The sequence below is a fragment of the Lucilia sericata genome, unplaced genomic scaffold, assembly GCF_015586225.1.
Source record: "Lucilia sericata isolate MDLA Ls3-8-SP2 unplaced genomic scaffold, ASM1558622v1 Contig001146F_arrow, whole genome shotgun sequence".
Taxonomy (NCBI): domain Eukaryota; kingdom Metazoa; phylum Arthropoda; class Insecta; order Diptera; family Calliphoridae; genus Lucilia; species Lucilia sericata.
This window is the reverse complement of record NW_023995117.1, coordinates 93,623-115,749: the sequence shown is the minus strand read 5'-3', so window position 1 is coordinate 115,749 and position 22,127 is coordinate 93,623. Positions and strand designations below refer to the sequence as shown.

At 30.9% G+C, this 22,127-nt stretch overlaps 1 protein-coding gene across 4 annotated transcripts in view; it reads left to right on the top strand.

Moving 5' to 3' along the window:
* Positions 1-22,127, top strand: part of LOC119610273 (filamin-C) — a 112,693-nt gene that overhangs the window by 5,522 nt on the left and 85,044 nt on the right. For 2 of the 4 annotated variants that reach the window (XM_037965415.1, XM_037965416.1), the window contains exon 1: positions 12,794-13,466. In XM_037965415.1, coding sequence (XP_037821343.1) covers positions 13,218-13,466 — 249 coding nt within the window. In that variant the 5' untranslated portion in view covers positions 12,794-13,217. Of the gene's footprint in view, positions 1-12,793; positions 13,467-22,127 lie in introns of those variants that run through there. The other 2 variants (XM_037965414.1, XM_037965418.1) reach the window with 2 other exon arrangements.

The window sequence follows — 22,127 nt, the reverse complement described above, 5'->3', positions numbered from 1 at the left end:
GTGCATCCTTTGATAGCAAACTGTATACACTGGCGGTATGCATTGACATCGAAGGCGCCTTTAATAACGTGCACACTGATACTCTTATCCAATCCCTAGACCAGTTTTATGTTGACCGGGTGCTCCGTAACTGGAACAACTACATGCTTAGGAACAGATGGATAAGCTGCGAGATGTACGATATAACTATCAGGAAAAAGGTATTTCGCGGTATACCACAGGGGGGCATTTTATCACCTTTACTCTGGATTACTGCGATTAATAGCCTCCTAAGGACGCTAACCGAGAAAGGACTTAGACCTGTCTGCTATGCACTTTTTTTACTTATGTAGAAAAACTGAGGAGGCTCTGAATACGGCCTTTAGCTGGGCTCAACCGAGAGGCCTCAATGTAAACCCGGCAAAAACGGAAATCTATCTTTTCACAAGAAGGACAAAAATTTCTACGTGTACTGAACCTTGCTTCCTAGGCAAGAAGATACCAGTGACTGACTAAGTTAAGTACTTAGGTGTAATCCTCTACCGGAAATTAAAATGGAGTCACCACATAGAGGATAGGATCAACAATGCACATCGATGCTGGGCGATATATAGCAGAACTATAAGCATAAAATGGGGTCTTAGTCCTACTATGACAAACTGGCTTTATAAAAGTGTAATTAAACCAAGTGGTGTCATGTGTACTACTTCAACCAAGACTCTGGAAACGTTGCTAGATATTCCACCCATTGAAATTTAAGATATGAGGCGGCGCTTACAGCCGAACGGGTCTGTGCTTTAGGCGAACTGGCCAAAAGCGGTTATAGGACACGTCATCAATGTATACTGGACACATTGGAATGTTATACACAATCATCGAAGGTGTCTGATCGTATTCCAGAAACTTTGAAACGCTTATCCCAGATAGAATATTTTGCTCAAGCGGAACATTAGAGCAAATACCAGTAGGAATCCGTTGTTATACTGATGGCTGTAAATTGGGGAATAAAGTGGGGCTGGGGTTCTCTAAAATCATAACACAAGCTGCCATGCAGAAGTACGAGCAATAACGGAATGCGTAAATTGGATTAGAATAAATATGGCGCCCACAGCGCTTAATATATTTACCGAAGGTAATTAGGGCGATATCAAGTGATAGAACTAAATCTAAGACCGTATTAGATTGCAAGAAAGCTTTAACTGAATACTCTCCCAGAGTAAGGTTTACATCATTTGGGTAATAGCGAATGTAATAGCTTTAAAGCGAAGGGAGCTTGAGATAGTTAACCTGACAGCCATAAAACCATTCGACGCAACAAAAGCTGAACTAAAAATATGGGTGAGAGAATCCCATAAGGATTCTTGGAATAATGAAACAATCGGTAGACCCTGATGAGAGCAAGACGAAAAAGCTCCTCAAAATGAGCAAGTCTAAAATTAGTATGATGGTACGTATTCTGAGTGGACACACAGGATTACGAGCACATCTATGCAAAATTGGACTTTCTTTGCTACTGCCAGGCATTCGTCGAAGTTAGATCCAAGTATCTTGGAAGTGATGTTATTTCGGAAATAACATTCCTGACTAACACTGATGGGAAAATTCTTAGGAATTACGTTCAGGTAGCTGAGTTTCTGAACACTGAAAAATAATTCATTCAGTGAAATTTTTTTTCATGATAAGGAGCGCACAACAGGTCCGATAGGGGCCTAGGTGTATTTCTTCGGATTTGATGTAGTATACATCCTCCTATCAACCTAACCCTAACCTAATATTGAATACAGAAACATAAAACTAAGCATAGACGTCATGAATGAAGGAGCATTTTTATGAGGGGAGTTTTTGGTACTCTTTCATTCTTCAAATGGTACTTTCTCTAGTGAACAAAAAAACATAGAGTCCTTTGTATCAAAGCTTAAAGGAACCTTCTTAAATAGTACTTTTACATTTTCTATGAAAATAATCACATTTTCTCCTTATGTTTATGTAATAAAATTTGTTTAAATTTCAATTCGATTAGAGTAGCGAATCACCTCGGGTACGCTAGTTTATATATGGTCTGCCATTTCAATTATATTTTCGACATTAATGCATTTTGCTACAAATAAAATAAAATTATCTAAGTAATTATAGTTATTATAGAGCATTCGTGTTGTTGAATAATTCTAAAAAAAAAACTCCCCTTTGTTACCCATAACACTATAAAAAAACTGACTTTTATGTCAATAATTTTTTCAATAAAAAACACAAAATATTTTTTAAATTATAAAACAAAGTTCATTGTCAATGACAAATGCATTAAAAATTTACAACAAAAAACTAATACAAATAAATCAAATTATTAACAAAGTCCTAAATTATTAAACAATTAAATCAGTTTATATATTATTTATTTTTATAGTTATTAGCAATGTGTTTTGTTTTGTTTTTGTATTATTTTTTTCAACTATTATTTTTAATGAGATCATAAAACAAAAAGACGTCGTTTGAAGAAAAAAAAAATATATAAAATATTTGAATAAAATATTCAAAATGTAAACAAATGCGGTTTGGCAGGTAATGAAATGTTTTGTATTTATAGCTTCATTTTGTTTTTTTTATTTATTTTGAAAATTACAAATTCGTTTTGAATAACTGCTGTCAGTTTGTGTTGTAGAGACAAGGCGAAAAAAATCATTTAAATTTCTATAAACGACAATTAATTTTGTTTAAATATTGGTTTACATTTCTAGGGGAAGTGTTTAGCAGGGAGTGGATCTGTTAATATTTTAAAGTGATTTTTTACTTGATGAATTTTTCATATTTTATTTTTTCATATTCTTTTATTTGTATTGCGTTTATATTTGTTTTCAAAAAAAACTGCTGCAGTGTAATTGTCATTTAAATTTTTTTCTAAAGTGCTTTACGTAATTTTATGATTTCAGTATTTATTTTAAGTAATTTTTTATGTCTTTCAAATTTATTCTGTTCAATTTATTTAGCAAATAATTTTAAGTAATTTTTAAACAGTAGAGTGACAAATCATACATTTTTTTGCTGTTTACTTTATTTACTTTTATCAGATTTTTTCTTTATCATAAAACATGTTTAAGTTTATTTGAGTTTATTTCTATTTTGCGGCATTTTGTGTCATATTTTGCATGATTTTATCTTAATGTTTGTTGTTTAAACACGCTACAAAGACGTATTTCCGATTAATAAAATTCTTACTTATAATATATTTCAGAACAGAGCTGGAAAACTCTGCAGAAGTTACGTTTTTAGTACTAAGTACTCACCACAGTATCCTTAAAGTAGGCAACAGAGTAGATCACAAATTTGTTATTAAACTAAACTAAACACAAAATCATAGACTACACTATAGACTAGACTATAGATTGGACTATAGACTAGACTATAGACTAGACTATAGACTAGACTATAGACTAGACTATAGACTAGACTATAGACTAGACTATAGACTAGACTATAGACTAGACTATAGACTAGATTATAGACAGACTAGATAGACTATAGACTAGACTAGAACTAGACTAGACTATAGACTAGACTATAGACTAGACTATAGACTAGACTATAGACTAGACTATAGACTAGACTATAGACTAGACTATAGACTAGACTATAGACTAGACTATAGACTAGACTATAGACTAGACTATAGACTAGACTATAGACTAGACTATAGACTAGACTATAGACTAGACTATAGACTAGACTATAGACTAGACTATAGACTAGACTATAGACTAGACTATAGACTAGACTAGAGACTAGACTATAGACTATACTATAGACTAGACTAGAGACTAGACTATAGACTATACTATAGACTAGACTAAGACTAGACTATAGACTAGACTATAGACTAGACTATAGACTAGACTATAGACTAGACTATAGACTAGACTATAGACTAGACTATAGACTAGACTATAGACTAGACTATAGACTAGACTATAGACTAGACTATAGACTAGACTATAGACTAGACTATAGACTAGACTATAGACTAGACTATAGACTAGACTATAGACTAGACTATAGACTAGACTATAGACTAGACTATAGACTAGACTATAGACTAGACTATAGACTAGACTATAGACTAGACTATAGACTAGACTATAGACTAGACTATAGACTAGACTATAGACTAGACTATAGACTAGACTATAGACTAGACTATAGACTAGACTATAGACTAGACTATAGACTAGACTATAGACTAGACTATAGACTAGACTATAGACTAGACTATAGACTAGACTATAGACTAGACTATAGACTAGACTATAGACTAGACTATAGACTAGACTATAGACTAGACTATAGACTAGACTATAGACTAGACTATAGACTAGACTATAGACTAGACTATAGACTAGACTATAGACTAGACTATAGACTAGACTATAGACTAGACTATAGACTAGACTATAGACTAGACTATAGACTAGACTATAGACTAGACTATAGACTAGACTATAGACTAGACTATAGACTAGACTATAGACTAGACTATAGACTAGACTATAGACTAGACTATAGACTAGACTATAGACTAGACTATAGACTAGACTATAGACTAGACTATAGACTAGACTATAGACTAGACTATAGACTAGACTATAGACTAGACTATAGACTAGACTATAGACTAGACTATAGACTAGACTATAGACTAGACTATAGACTAGACTATAGACTAGACTATAGACTAGACTATAGACTAGACTATAGACTAGACTATAGACTAGACTATAGACTAGACTATAGACTAGACTATAGACTAGACTATAGACTAGATTATAGACTAGACTATAGACTAGACTATAGACTAGACTATAGACTAGACTATAGACTAGACTATAGACTAGACTATAGACTAGACTATAGACTAGACTATAGACTAGACTATAGACTAGACTATAGACTAGACTATAGACTAGACTATAGACAAGACTATAGACTAGACTATAGACTAGACTATAGACTAGACTATAGACTAGACTATAGACTAGACTATAGACTAGACTAGACTATTGACTAGACTATTGACTAGACTATAGACTAGACTAGACTATTGACTAGACTATGGACTAGACTAGACTATGACTAGACTATAGACTAGACTATAGACTAGAACTATAGACTAGACTATAGACTAGACTATAGACTAGACTATAGACTAGACTATAGACTAGACTATAGACTAGACTATAGACTAGACTATAGACTAGACTATAGACTAGACTATAGACTAGACTATAGACTAGACTATAGACTAGACGATAGAACTAGACTATAGACTAGACTATAGACTAGACTATAGACTAGACTATAGACTAGACTATAGACTAGACTATAGACTAGACTATAGACTAGACTATAGACTAGACTATAGACTAGACTATAGACTAGACTATAGACTAGACTATAGACTAGACTATAGACTAGACTATTAGACTAGACTATAGACTAGACATAGACTAGACTATCGACTAGACATAGACTAGACTATAGACTAGACTATAGACTAGACTAACTAGACTATAGACTAGACTATAGACTAGACTATAGACTAGACTATAGACTAGACTATAGACTAGACTATAGACTAGACTATAGACAGACTATAGACTAGACTATAGACTAGACTATAGACTAGATATAGCTAGACTATAGACTAGACTATAGACTAGACTATAGACTAGACTATAGACTAGACTATAGACTAGACTATAGACTAGACTATAGACTAGACTATAGACTAGACTATAGACTAGACTATAGACTAGACTAGACTATAGACTAGACTATAGACTAGACTATAGACTAGACTATAGACTAGACTATAGACTAGACTATAGACTAGACTATAGACCAGACTATAGACTAGACTATAGACTAGACTATAGACTAGACTATAGACTAGACTATAGACTAGACTATAGACTAGACTATAGACCAGACTATAGACTAGACTATAGACTAGACTATAGACTAGACTATAGACTAGACTATAGACTAGACTATAGACTAGACTATAGACTAGACTATAGACTAGACTATAGACTAGACTATAGACTAGACTATAGACTAGACTATAGACTAGACTATAGACTAGACTATAGACTAGACTATAGACTAGACTATAGACTAGACTATAGACTAGACTATAGACTAGACTATAGACTAGACTATAGACTAGACTATAGACTAGACTATAGACTAGACTATAGACTAGACTATAGACTAGACTATAGACTAGATTATAGACTAGACTATAGACTAGACTATAGACTAGACTATAGACTAGACTATAGACTAGACTATAGACTAGACTATAGACTAGACTATAGACTAGACTATAGACTAGACTATAGACTAGACTATAGACTAGACTATAGACTAGACTATAGACTAGACTATAGACTAGACTATAGACTAGACTATAGACTAGACTATAGACTAGACTATAGACTAGACTATAGACTAGACTATAGACTAGACTATAGACTAGACTATAGACTAGACTATAGACTAGACTATAGACTAGACTATAGACTAGACTATAGACTAGACTATAGACTAGACTATAGACTAGACTATAGACTAGACTATAGACTAGACTTTAGACTAGACTATAGACTAGACTATAGACTAGACTATAGACTAGAGTATAGACTATACTATAGACTAGACTATAGACTATATTATAGACTAGACTATAGACTAGACTATAGACTAGACTATAGACTAGACTATAGACTAGACTATAGACTAGACTATAGACTAGACTATAGACTAGACTATAGACTAGACTATAGACTAGACTATAGACTAGACTATAGACTAGACTATAGACTAGACTATAGACTAGACTATAGACTAGACTATAGACTAGACTATAGACTAGACTATAGACTAGACTATAGACTAGACTATAGACTAGACTATAGACTAGACTATAGACTAGACTATAGACTAGACTATAGACTAGACTATAGACTAGACTATAGACTAGACTATAGACTAGACTATAGACTAGACTATAGACTAGACTATAGACTAGACTATAGACGACTATAGACTAGACTATAGACTAGACTATAGACTAGACTAGAGACTAGACTATAGACTAGACTATAGACTAGACTATAGACTAGACTATAGACTAGACTATAGACTAGACTATAGACTAGACTATAGACTATAGACTAACTAGACTAGACTATAGACTAGACTATAGACTAGACTATAGACTAGACTATTAGACTAGACTATAGACTAGACTATAGACTAGACTAGACTAGACTAGTCTAGACTATAGACTAAAGACAATAATATAGACTAGAAGACTAATAATTTTTCTTATGCATTTTTATCTTAATCTAGCTGACCTTTACCAAATTCAAGTTCATTGCACTAATTGCCATTGAGAGCCAAATTTCGGCACTTCCCCAAAAAGGAGAAAGCCACAGTTAATTGCCTATTAAATCACCTCACAAACACACATTCATCTCAGCTGACATTCTAGATGGTTTGTAGTTAAATTATTATATAAATTAATAACAAAATGTTTCATAATTTATTGTTATAAACTATTTTGTATACAACACTTATAAACTGATACATACAAATTTTAACAAAATTTTGATCTCATAATTGTGAAACTAAACAGGTGGGTGAAGATTTTTTTTGGCAAAACTTGATTTTTGAATTTTTGCCAAAATGTAAAAGAATAAAAAAAAGTAAATTAATATACATAAAACAAAAAGCAACATTGTTACTAAAATTCACACCTACTTATTAAACAAAACGAAAAAACAACTGACAGTCTAAAGCAAGAGAAATAAATAGAAACTTGTAAATATTACACCCACATTTTAAACTCTTAAATGAAAACATCAAATCATTCATAAAATATTTATATAGTTTAATGTTTATTCCAAGAATATTTTATATTTTTATAAATGTATAATTAAATCAGTAAAATCTTATAATTTTAACTGGGATTTATAGTAAACTATAAATAAAACTTCATTCATTCAAAAAAAAAATAAACTTAAAAGAATAATAAAATAATATTTTTACTATAGTTTTTGTTAATGTTTGCAACCTACATAAAACAGAATACTGAAGTAAAGTTGTTGTTTTTGCTTTTTTATTCTCCACATAAAACAAGTTTCTTACTTAAGTCTTTTGTTTTTCTTTAGCACTTCATGCACATCCATACAACTACAACTCACTCACTCATGCAGTAATTATTTTGTTGTTATTTTAGTTTTGATTTTGTTATTCTGGCTTTTAAATTTAAAGAATTCTAAACAATATGATTGGTTTTAAAAAGCAAAAAAAAAGTAAATTAGTTTTCAACACATTTTTTTACTTTTAAAATTGTTTAGTTTATTTCCATTATTGTTTGCTTGTTTAAAGTAAAAGTGCAAATCATTCTCAGTTTACTAGAATATTTTCAGTTTATAGATGTTCCCATGATATTAAAAATTCATATTTAATCTAGTAATTTGTTGTACATTTTGAGAATGATAATTCTATATGATTAATTAAATGCATTTTCTCGTGTTTTTAGCTCAGCTTGAGTGCAGTCTTGAATTTCTGTTTTAGTGGTTTTTTAATATAATGTTTCTTAAGTCATTATATTGATTGCTTTAGGAATTTTTTTAACAATTAGTCAGTAGTTACATACATTAGGGTGCGGTTAATTTTGGTAGGAAATTTTCCAAGTATTGAGGACTTAATTTGAGACTATTGTGATAATTGAACAAGTAGGAAAGTATTGTCGGACGTGGCCAACTACATGATACCCTAAACCATGAATATATTTGAAAAAATATTTTTCATAAAGAAACTTTTATGTTGAATTTTAACTTAATTCGATGTATTTTAGCAATTTTTTGATGAAAAACGAAATAGTCTAGTCTATAGTCTAGTCTATAGTCTAGTCTATAGTCTAGTCTATAGTCTAGTCTATAGTCTAGTCTATAGTCTAGTCTATAGTCTAGTCTATAGTCTAGTCTATAGTCTAGTCTATAGTCTAGTCTATAGTCTAGTCTATAGTCTAGTCTATAGTCTAGTCTATAGTCTAGTCTATAGTCTAGTCTATAGTCTAGTCTATAGTCTAGTCTATAGTCTAGTCTATAGTCTAGTCTATAGTCTAGTCTATAGTCTAGTCTATACTCTAGTCTATAGTCTAGTCTATAGTCTAGTCTATAGTCTAGTCTATAGTCTAGTCTATAGTCTAGTCTAGTCTAGTCTATAGTCTAGTCTATAGTCTAGTCTATAGTCTAGTCTATAGTCTAGTCTATAGTCTAGTCTATAGTCTAGTCTATAGTCTAGTCTATAGTCTAGTCTATAGTCTAGTCTATAGTCTAGTCTATAGTCTAGTCTATAGTCTAGTCTATAGTCTAGTCTATAGTCTAGTCTATAGTCTAGTCTATAGTCTAGTCTATAGTCTAGTCTATAGTCTAGTCTAGTCTAGTCTATAGTCTAGTCTATAGTCTAGTCTATAGTCTAGTCTATAGTCTAGTCTATAGTCTAGTCTATAGTCTAGTCTATAGTCTAGTCTATAGTCTAGTCTATAGTCTAGTCTATAGTCTAGTCTATAGTCTAGTCTATAGTCTAGTCTATAGTCTAGTCTATAGTCTAGTCTATAGTCTAGTCTATAGTCTAGTCTATAGTCTAGTCTATAGTCTAGTCTATAGTCTAGTCTATATTCTAGTCTATTGTCTAGTCTATAGTTTAGTCTATAGTCTAGTCTATAGTCTAGTCTATAGTCTAGTCTATAGTTTAGTCTATAGTCTAGTCTATAGTCTAGTCTATAGTCTAGTCTATAGTCTAGTCTATAGTCTAGTCTATAGTCTAGTCTATAGTCTAGTCTATAGTCTAGTCTATAGTCTAGTCTATAGTCTAGTCCATAGTCTAGTCTATAGTCTAGTCTATAGTCTAGATCTCTAACAATTTATCATTCGTTCTACATTTGTTTATAACTTAAGGCTAGTTTTTTGTACTAAAATAGTTTTAGCTGTTTGTATATTTAAAACAAAAACAAATTGTTAAAACAATATAAAAACAACAACAATAGCAGAAACAAAAAAACAGCAATAAGTTATTAGAATCATAACACAAAAGTAACCTTCTCCATTAACTGACATTACAACTTCCTACATAGTTTTTGTTGTTTTGTTTTATTTTTGGGCTTAAACAATTTCTTAAAGAAAAAAAAAAAACAACAACAACAATCATAAATAAAATATTTGTTTAACTCTCTCACACACAGCTACACACAAATGAACAACTTAACCAAAAAAACACAAAAATTAACGAAGAGCGATTGCGCAAACGCCACTTAAACGAGTGAGCAGAGATGGAAACGCTATTGTAATATTAAAAATAAAGTGGAATTTCATTTAAGATATGAAGTATAATATATATAGTTTTGCTGTATGTAGCGGTTTCTCATAACTTTTGTACATAACTATTATAACTGTAGAGAAATCTTGGTATATAAAACTTTATTACATAAAAAATTTTATGCATAACAATTTTTTTCATAGAACCTTTTTTTTATCGAATATTCTCCTCTATAGAAAACTTTGTGTGGAACTAAACTAGAACTGAACTAGAACTGAACTAGAACTGAACTAGAACTGAACTAGAACTGAACTAGAACTGAACTAGAACTGAACTAGAACTGAACTAGAACTGAACTAGAACTGAACTAGAACTGAACTAGAACTGAACTAGAACTGAACTAGAACTGAACTAGAACTGAACTAGAACTGAACTAGAACTGAACTAGAACTGAACTAGAACTGAACTAGAACTGAACTAGAACTGAACTAGAACTGAACTAGAACTGAACTAGAACTGAACTAGAACTGAACTAGAACTGAACTAGAACTGAACTAGAACTGAACTAGAACTGAACTAGAACTGAACTAGAACTGAACTAGAACTGAACTAGAACTGAACTAGAACTGAACTAGAACTGAACTAGAACTGAACTAGAACTAGAACTGAACTAGAACTGAACTAGAACTGAACTAGAACTGAACTAGAACTGAACTAGAACTGAACTAGAACTGAACTAGAACTGAACTAGAACTGAACTAGAACTGAACTAGAACTGAACTAGAACTGAACTAGAACTGAACTAGAACTGAACTAGAACTGAACTAGAACTGAACTAAACTGAACTAGAACTGAACTAGAACTAGAACTGAACTAGAACTGAACTAGAACTGAACTAGAACTGAACTAGAACTGAACTAGAACTGAACTAGAACTGAACTAGAACTGAACTAGAACTGAACTAGAACTGAACTAGAACTGAAATAGAACTGAACTAGAACTGAACTAGAACTGAACTAGAACTGAACTAGAACTGAACTAGAACTGAACTAGAACTGAACTAGAACTGAACTAGAACTGAACTAGAACTGAACTAGAACTGAACTAGAACTGAACTAGAACTGAACTAGAACTGAACTAGAACTAAACTAGAACTGAACTAGAACTGAACTAGAACTGAACTAGAACTGAACTAGAACTGAACTAGAACTGAACTAGAACTGAACTAGAACTGAACTAGAACTGAACTAGAACTGAACTAGAACTGAACTAGAACTGAACTAGAACTGAACTAGAACTGAACTAGAACTGAACTAGAACTGAACTAGAACTGAACTAGAACTGAACTAGAACTGAACTAGAACTGAACTAGAACTGAACTAGAGCTGAACTAGAGCTAAACTAGAGCTGAACTAGAGCTGAACTAGAACTGAAAAATTGTGTATGTGTGTGGGTATAGCTCTATTTTCTATAGAAATTTTTGAGTTTAACAGTATTTTCTAAAGAAAAATTTGCGTATTATAGTATTTTCAATAGAAAATTGTACGTATAACATTTGTTTCTTTAGAAAACTTTGTGTATAACTCTTTTTCCTTTAGAAAATATTTTGTATAACACTTTTTCTGTAAGAATTTTTGGGTAAAAGAAAAAAATTGTGTTCGTAATACTATTCTCTTTAGAATATTTTGTCTGCAACAGTTTTTTCTATAGAAAATTGTGTGTATAACACTTTTCTCTTCAAAAATTTTGTCAGTAACTGAATTTTTTTATAGAAAATTTCGTTTATAATACTTTTCTCTATAAAAAATTTTAATAGCTTTTTGTGTGTATAACAATTTTGTCTTAAGAATATTCTCTGCATAATAGAGGAAAATTGTTCTACTTTAACATTAATTTCAAATGGAAGATTGGCCATCTCTGCAAGTGACAAAAAAATGGGGAGCCAGAGAGTTAATCGCCAAATTCAGTTTGAATTAGAAGAGAGAGACTTAAAGAAGTTGAGAGCATAATTTCCGGCGAATTGGTAAGAGATTTTAAAGTTGGCTTAAAACAACTTTATTTTTATTATTTTTGGTCTACAAGGCGAATTTAAGTAAATATGATTTATAGAATTGAACAGAAAAAAATACAAACAAATTCTTGTTACTTCAAAGTCGCCCCATCATCTGAACGAAAATTAAAATTGAAAAAAAAAACTAACAGCAACAACAAACAACTACTGACGTCATTTTATATTAAAAATACTTTTTTAAAAAAATTGTGTACTTTTTAAGCGCGGTTTAGTGTGTGTATTTTTTATATGATTTTGACGGGTTTTTTTTATTATTTTTGTTAAGACTCTGACTCTGACAGACTGTAGGTAGAATTTGCGTTTAATGTCTGTGAGTTTGTGTTTGTATGAGATTTTGTACGATTGCAAAATTGAAAACAAGACCCACCTGAATTTTTTCAGTCTGAATAAAACGATCGATGTGTAAGCACGAATTAGAAACTAAAAAAAAAGAGAAAAAATATTTATTTTAAACTCAAACGAAATTGAAACTTGTTAAATTTATTAAAATTATAAAAATAAATTGAATGAAAAATATAAACGAGCAAAATATAACGTAAAAAAACCCTGAAAAGTGTTAATTAAAAGCAAAAGCTAACGAAAATCTACCAAAAAAAAGTGACAAACAAAATTTTAAAAATATTTTTTGAATTTTTTTATTTTTAATAGAAAAAAAGAAAATGATTTTAAATTTATATTAAAAAAGAAATAAATATTTGTTAAATAAAAAAAATAAAATTTTAATAAAAAGTGTTAAAGTAATAAAAAATATAGAGTAAAAAAAATTAAAAAAAAAAAATATTTAAACACCATGGTTGGCACCATGGAAGTAAAGGATTTGAAAGGCGCTAAAATAACACATGCCGGTCTTTTAAAACACAACGCCGATGGCACAGTGGAAACACAAAAAATCACACATGCCGGCCTGGTGGCACGCAGTCCCGAGGGCACCGCCGCCAAGGGCATGAATATACGCGGCAATGAGGATTTATGGGTGGAAATACAAGCCAACACTTTTCGCAATTGGGTAAATGAACATTTGCGACCCACAGGCATGAGGGTAAGTTTTAATTGTTAACAATTTTGGAGCATATTCTTATTGATTTAAACAAATTGTTTCATTCATAAAATACTTAACAAATAACAGGCATTTTAATTAGCCGCCTTTTAAAGTCTTAACTGCTAATATAGTCACAACGACTTATTAGTATTCATTAGAGTAGCAATTTAATGAATTTTAAAAATTCACAACTTGTGCTTAATTTTAATTAAGCTAAAAAGCCAATAAATTTGTTTTTTAAATAATTGCATTTTTTTTTGTTATAAAAAATTTCTTTCGGGCAGTAAAAATGTGTCGAGATACAAGTATTTTGAAAACATAAAATTAAAAGTCTGACAATAGAATCGTTTCTATACATGTAATTGTTTTCTAGGAAGCATTTAAAGCAATTAGTTAAGTGAAGTCAAGTATGCCCAGCCCTACCACGACCACTACTACACAATAAGTTAGAACAGTTTTTTTTTTTTTTTTCTAATGTCCAGTATAATTGCTCGGTGTCGTTGCTTAAAAGGGGGACCAATAAATAACCAATTTTAAGCATGAATTCTCGCTGTGCGATCGGACTTATAAAATAATTTTGACTAACAAGGTTTAGTCATATCCGGCCAAACTTTACTATAGACCGGTCTAATGACTGTAGACTAAACTATTGCCTATATACATATATAGGTTGATTTATAGTGTAGAATTTCAACTGATCTATATTCAAGACTAATTTGTAGTCAAGACTAAAGACTAGTCTATAGTTAAGATTACAAAATGATCTATAGTCAAGTCAATAGATATGTATGTATATAGTTAACACTATGAACTGATCTATAGTTAATACTAATCTATAGTCAAAACTACAGAATAATCTATAGCCAATACTATTGACTGATCTATAGTCAAGACTATGACTGATCTGTAGTCAAGACAAGTAGTAAAGACTAAATACTGATCTCTAGTCAAGACATTGATCTATAATCAAGATTTTATTATGATCTAGAGAATAGACTGATCTATAGTCAATACTATAGGCTGATCTATAGTTAAGACTATAAACTGATCTATAGTCAAGTTAATACTAATCTATAGTCAAAACTACAGAATGATCTATAACCAATACTATTTACTGATCTATAGTCAAGACTATGTAGTCAAGACTATAGACTGATCTATAGTCAAGACAAGTAGTAAAGACTAAAGACAGATCTCTAGTCAAGACATTGATCTATAATCAAGATTATATTATGATCTAGAGAAAAGACTGATCTATAGTTAAGACTATTGACGGATCTGTAGTCAAGACTATAAACTGATCTATAGTCAAGACTATAGGTTGATCTATAGTAAAAACTATAGACAAATCAATAGTCAACACTATAGACTTATCTATAGTCAAGACTATAGATTGACTTATAGTCAATACTATAGACTGATTTATAGTCAAGACTATAGACTGATCTCTAGTCAAGACTGTAGACTGTTATATAGTATAATATAGACTGTTCTATAGTCAAGACTATCTTCTAGTTAATACTAATATATAGTCAAAACTACAGAATGATCTATATCCAATACTATTGACTGATTTATAGCCAAGACTATGACCGATCTGTAGTCAAGACTATAGACTGATCTATAGTCAAGACAAGTAGTAAAGACTAAAGTCTGATCTCTAGTCAAGACATTGATATATAATCAAGATTATATTATGATATAGAGAAAATACTGATCTATAATTAAGACTATTGACTGATCTGTAGTCAAGACTACAAACTGATCTATAGTCAAGACTATAGGTTGATCTATAGTAAAAACTATAGACTAATCCATAGTCAACACTATAGACTAATCTATAGTCAAAACTATAGATTGACTTAAAGACAATACTATAGACTGATTTATAGTCAAGACTATAAACTGATCTCTAGTCAAGAGTGTAGACTGTTATATAGTATAGACTGTTCTATAGTCAAGACTATCTTCTAGTTAATACTAATATATAGTCAAAACTACAGAATACTATTGACTGATCTATAGCCAAGACTATGACTGATCTGTAGTCAAGACTATAGACTGATCTATAGTCAAGACAAGTAGTAAAGACTAAAGACTGATCTCTAGTCAAGACATTGATATAATCAAGAACATATTATGATCTAGAGAAAAGACTGAAATATAATCAAGACTATTGACTGATTTGTAGTCAAGACTATAAACTAGGTTGATCTATAGTTAAAACTATAGACTAATCCATAGTCAACACTATATCATCACAACACTATCTTCAAAACTATAGACTGATCTATAGTCAACACTATAAAGTGATCTATGATCAAGACTATAGAGTGATCTATGATCAAGTCTATTGTCTATTGTCAAGACTGTAGGCTGTTCTATAGCCAAGACTATAGGTTGATCTATAGTCAAGACTATAGACTGATCTATAGTCAACACTATAGACTGTTCTATAGTCAATATAGTCGATACTACAGACTGATGTTTATTCAAGACTATAGAATTTTTTATCCTCAAGACTGCAGACTGATCTGTGGCCATAACTGCAGATGTGCTCTATACTTATCTATAGCCAAGACTTTAGAATCAAGACTATAAACTGGTCTGTTGTAACGACTATAGATTGATCTATATTCAAGACTATAGTCTGATTTTTAGTCAAGACGTTATAGTTATCTATAGTCAAGACCATAGACTGATCTATATTCAGAACTATACACTGATCTATAGTTAAGTCTATAGACTGATCTATAGTCTAGACTATAGACTGTTCTATAGTCAAGACTATAGATTGGTATATAGCCAAGACTATAGACTGATCTATATTCGAGACTATAGACCGATCCATAGTCAAGTCTATGGTCTTGATCATTAGTCAACACGTTAGAGTGATCTGTAGTCAAAACTATAGTTTTATATATAGACTGATCTATAGTCAAGACTATAGACTTATCTATATTCAAGACCATAGACTATAGTCTGATCTATAGCCAAGAGTATATACTGATCTATGGTCAAGACTATAGACTGGTCTATAGTCAAGACTATCGACTGATCTATAGTCAAGACTATAGACTGATCTATAGTCAAGACTATATACTGATTTATAGTCGTGACTATAGACTGATCTATAGTCAAGATTATAGACTGATCTATAATCAAGACTATGGACTAAACTATAGTCAAGACTATAGAGTGATCTACAGCCATGATAATAGACTGATCTATAGTCAAGACCATAGACTGATCTATAGTCAAGACTATACACTGATCTATAGTCAAGACTATAGACTGATCTATAGTCAAGTCTATTGCCTGTAGTTGTGACCATATTTCAATTTTAAAATTAGCTCTAGTAATGTTAAAAATAAATACAAATCTAATTAGCACATCCTCTTGGTAAACAAATAAACAAATTGTTTACAAAATACTAAATAAAGAAACTTTTTTTAAATTCATGCAAAAAACACTTACTCCCCCCCAAAATAAAGCAGACAAACTTAGTTTGACCCAATTGTAGTGCAAAACAAATATCAAATTTCAATAATTTTCAACAGCTTCCCATAGAATGTCAATGTAAAATAATATGACTACACTTACTATAACACTGTCAGAGAAATTTTTAGCGCAACACTTTTGAACACACAAAAATCTGTTTCATTAAAAATTCCAAAGGTTTTTGAATTTACGAAAATACATGTATAGAAGTTAGGAATTTTTTATTACACCATTTCTCAGTAACCATAGCAAAATACGAAAGAGTAGTTGATTGTGATTGAAAGTGATAACTAGAAATCTTTACCTGGATATGGTGTAAATCGTAAATATTCGTTTCAAATTTGTAAATGAAATATAAAGAATTTAATCATGCATATTATCGCCCAAAGTGATACCATACACACACCTACATTTTTATTCACGTATTTGGCATGTAGTGACTTATATTGAATTTAATTTCACATTTATGCAAAAATTACTAAAGAGAGTGAAAAAAAACGTTGTCATGGAAACTGAAATTATCTGTGTTTGTTTGTACATTTGAGACAACATGATATTTGTTACTTGCTACTGATGCCAATGAGGATTTTGATGTTGCCGTTTTCTACTTGTCTGTCAGTCTAACTAAACGTTTATATGTATATATTCAATCATTTTAAACATCAAAAGTTTGTTATTTTTTTCCAACTAAAATAAACTTTGGATTCACCTGTTATTATAGAGGTGATGTTTCAATAGTTAAAAAAAGTGTCATGACAATGGTTCATTAAATTTCTATGAAAAAGTAAAAAAAAAAAATTATACAAATATTTTGACTTATTTTTAGTATACGCTGTTGCTGTTGTTTTTGTTAATTAGTCAAGCATTAAGTACTACAACAAATTTTGGTTGCACACAAAGTGAAGCAACAAATGGGTTTGCAATTTTAAACTTAGATACTAAATACTTATGTATGTAGAAAAAATAAAAAAACATTTACGATTTAGTAATATTTGTTACATTTTTAACACTAAATTGTTGAAAAAGTTAACAATATTTTGCATTCCAGTTGACTAATTTTTAAGCCAATTCTGCTTTATAATAAATTTTAAGACTAAAATTTTCCTAAACAAAATTTTTTCGATTTGATTTGAAATTGGCTTCTAAATATAAATAAGTTATAAAGCACTGAAAACCAATCATAGCTTCAGGGTACGATCAGTTATCGTTGTTCACACTAACACACTAAAAGCTCTCAGAAAATAAACAAACTTTTTTGAAAATTTTAATTACAATCAAGTCATTTAAGATTCATCAATATGAATAAAAGAAATAAATATATAGAGGCTAATACAGCAACGAACAGGCGGATGTGTTAGAAAGAAAGGGATCAGGACTATTGAATGATCTGTAATCAAGACTATAGACTGATTGATAATTAAGTCTATACACCAATCTATATTCAATACTATAGTCAAAAATATAGACTGATCTATACTAAATACTTACTAAAGACAGATCTAGAGTCAAGACTATAGAGTGAACAATAGGGACAGTCTATAGTCTACAGTCAGACTACAAACAGATCTATAGACAAGACTTAATACTGATCTATAACACAAACTATTTACTGATCATAAAACAATATTATAGACTGATATTTTCTCAAGAATATAGACTGATCTATAGTTAATACAATATTCTGACCCACAGTCAAGACTATTACTGATGTATAGCTTAGACTGTATACTGATCTATAGTATGACTCTAGACTGATCTATAGTTAAGACTTATAACTGATCTATAGTCAAATCTATAAACGGATATATAGTCAAGACTATAGACTGATCTTTAGTCATAAAAGAAGATCTATATTGAAGACTATAGTCTGGTCTATAGTCAACACTACAGACTGATCTGTAGTCAAAGCGACCGACTGATCTATAGTCGAGACTATAGATTATTGTCAAGACGAAAGACTGTTCTTAAGCCAAGACCGTAGACTGATCTATTATCAGGACTATTTTACAGATCGGTGGTCATGAATTACTATAGACATATATTATAATCTAGTCTATAGTCTAGTCTATAGTATAGTCTATAGTCTAGTCTAGTCTATAGTCTAGTCTATAGTCTGGTCTATAGTCTAGTCTAAAGTCTAGTATATAGTCTAATCTAAAGTCTAGTCTATAGTCTAGTCTATAGTCTAGTCTATAGTCTGGTCTATAGTCTGGTCTATAGTCTAGTCTATAGTCTAGTCTATAGTCTGGTCTATAGTCTAGTCTATAGTCTAGTCTATAGTCTATAGTCTAGTCTATAGTCTAGTCTATAGTCTAGTCTATAGTCTAGTCTATAGTCTAGTCTATAGTCTAGTCTATAGTCTAGTCTATAGTCTAGTCTATAGTCTAGTCTATAGTCTAGTCTATAGTCTAGTCTATAGTCTAGTCTATAGTCTAGTCTATAGTCTAGTCTATAGTCTAGTCTATAGTCTAGTCTATAGTCTAGTCTATAGTCTAGTCTATAGTCTAGTCTATAGTCTAGTCTATAGTCTAGTCTATAGTCTAGTCTATAGTCTAGTCTATAGTCTAGTCTATAGTCTAGTCTATAGTCTAGTCTATAGTCTAGTCTATAGTCTAGTCTATAGTCTAGTCTATAGTCTAGTCTATAGTCTAGTCTATAGTCTAGTCTATAGTCTAGTCTAGTCTAGTCTATAGTCTAGTCTATAGTCTAGTCTAGTCTAGTCTATAGTCTAGTCTAGTCTAGTCTAGTCTATAGTCTAGTCTAGTCTAGTCTAGTCTAGTCTATAGTCTAGTCTAGTCTATAGTCTAGTCTAGTCTATAGTCTAGTCTATAGTCTAGTCTAGTCTATAGTCTAGTCTAGTCTATAGTCTAGTCTATAGTCTAGTCTATAGTCTAGTCTATAGTCTAGTCTATAGTCTAGTCTATAGTCTAGTCTATAGTCTAGTCTATAGTCTAGTCTATAGTCTAGTCTATAGTCTAGTCTATAGTCTAGTCTATAGTCTAGTCTATAGTCTAGTCTATAGTCTAGTCTATAGTCTAGTCTATAGTCTAGTCTATAGTCTAGTCTATAGTCTAGTCTATAGTCTAGTCTATAGTCTAGTCTATAGTCTAGTCTATAGTCTAGTCTATAGTCTAGTCTATAGTCTAGTCTATAGTCTAGTCTATAGTCTAGTCTATAGTCTAGTCTATAGTCTAGTCTATAGTCTAGTCTATAGTCTAGTCTATAGTCTAGTCTATAGTCTAGTCTATAGTCTAGTCTATAGTCTAGTCTATAGTCTAGTCTATAGTCTAGTCTATAGTCTAGTCTATAGTCTAGTCTATAGTCTAGTCTATAGTCTAGTCTATAGTCTAGTCTATAGTCTAGTCTATAGTCTAGTCTATAGTCTAGTCTATAGTCTAGTCTATAGTCTAGTCTATAGTCTAGTCTATAGTCTAGTCTATAGTCTAGTCTATAGTCTAGTCTATAGTCTAGTCTATAGTCTAGTCTATAGTCTAGTCTATAGTCTAGTCTATAGTCTAGTCTATAGTCTAGTCTATAGTCTAGTCTATAGTCTAGTCTATAGTCTAGTCTATAGTCTAGTCTATAGTCTAGTCTATAGTCTAGTCTATAGTCTAGTCTATAGTCTAGTCTATAGTCTAGTCTATAGTCTAGTCTATAGTCTAGTCTATAGTCTAGTCTATAGTCTAGTCTATAGTCTAGTCTATAGTCCTAGTCTATAGTCTAGTCTAGTCTATAGTCTAGTCTATAGAGTCTAGTCTATAGTCTAGTCTATAGTCTAGTCTATAGTCTAGTCTATAGTCTAGTCTATAGTCTAGTCTATAGTCTAGTCATAGTCTAGTCAAAGTTTTCAACTATATTATGAGCATCACATAGAGATGGTAAGAACTGCAAAGTGTCGAAATGATTTAAATATTCTAAAACGTCTAGCAGTCCTATCCATAAGGTTTCAATAACCATATTTGTATAATTTATTTAAATTATAATATTTTAGTTGTATTACCTTTTATAAAAAGAAGTAGGCTCATTAAAGCAAAACAATTAAAGTATTTCAAAAATGTTATTTTTTAAACTAAAAAAAAACTTCTATAAATTATTATAAACTATTTTCATACCACGCTTTATTTCCAATGCACAAACGCTAAAAAATGATACAAAAATATAAAACTAAAACTAGATTTTTTTGTAACTAAATTTTTCTTCATTTGAGAAGGCTCAAAGAAATAAAAGCAAAAGTGGGCAAAAATATAAAAACCGGAAAACAGATTAGAAACAAACAAAAAAAAAAAAAAACGTTAGTAGGTTGTATATATGTTTTTAATCATAAAAATTATAAACGACGTAATAAAGTATAAAATTTGCTTAAATAAGCTTAAAAGAGTGAGAAAAGTAGAATGGATGAAACAGGTTGAAATTAATTTTAGCAAATTTTTAATATGGTGTAATAGGTGTAAATTTTGATTGAAATTTATAGTTGAAACTAATGGAATAACAAATGTCATGTTGGAATTCAATTTGTAATAGAAACATGTCTAAAAAATTTTGGTATTCATTGGTCCACAACTAACCCTTTTTATATCCCACACCTCTATGTTTTGTGCTGATGTTTTAATGCATGAAAGTAGTATTCGTATACCTTAATGGAGGTATTCGTATATATTCGAATATTCGTTGACTCATAATCCAAGTCCGATTTCTGTTTGTATATTTGTCTGTCTCTCTATCTGTAGGTCTGCCTGTCTGTCTGTCTGTCTATCTGTCTGTCTGCTTATCTGCCTTACACTACAATATTGAAATTGAGAAAAAATTACCAAAAGAACAAATCTAAAAATTTATAAATTCATTGAATCTATTCAGAAAAAACATAATAACTTGAAATTATTTACTCTCGTATTTTTTGGACCCTTTTTATACCCTACACCGATATGGTTTATGCTAATATTTGTAATGCATGTAAGAATTGGTCGTACAACCACTAACACTACAATATTGAAAGTACAAACTAATAGTACCAAGACGGGAAAAATGTAAAGTACTAGTTCTGTCCTAGTTCAGTTCTAGCTCAGTTCTAGTTCAATTCTAGTTCAGTTCTAGTTCAGTTCTAGTTCAGTTCTAGTTCAGTTCTAGTTCAGTTCTAGTTCAGTTCTAGTTCAGTTCTAGTTC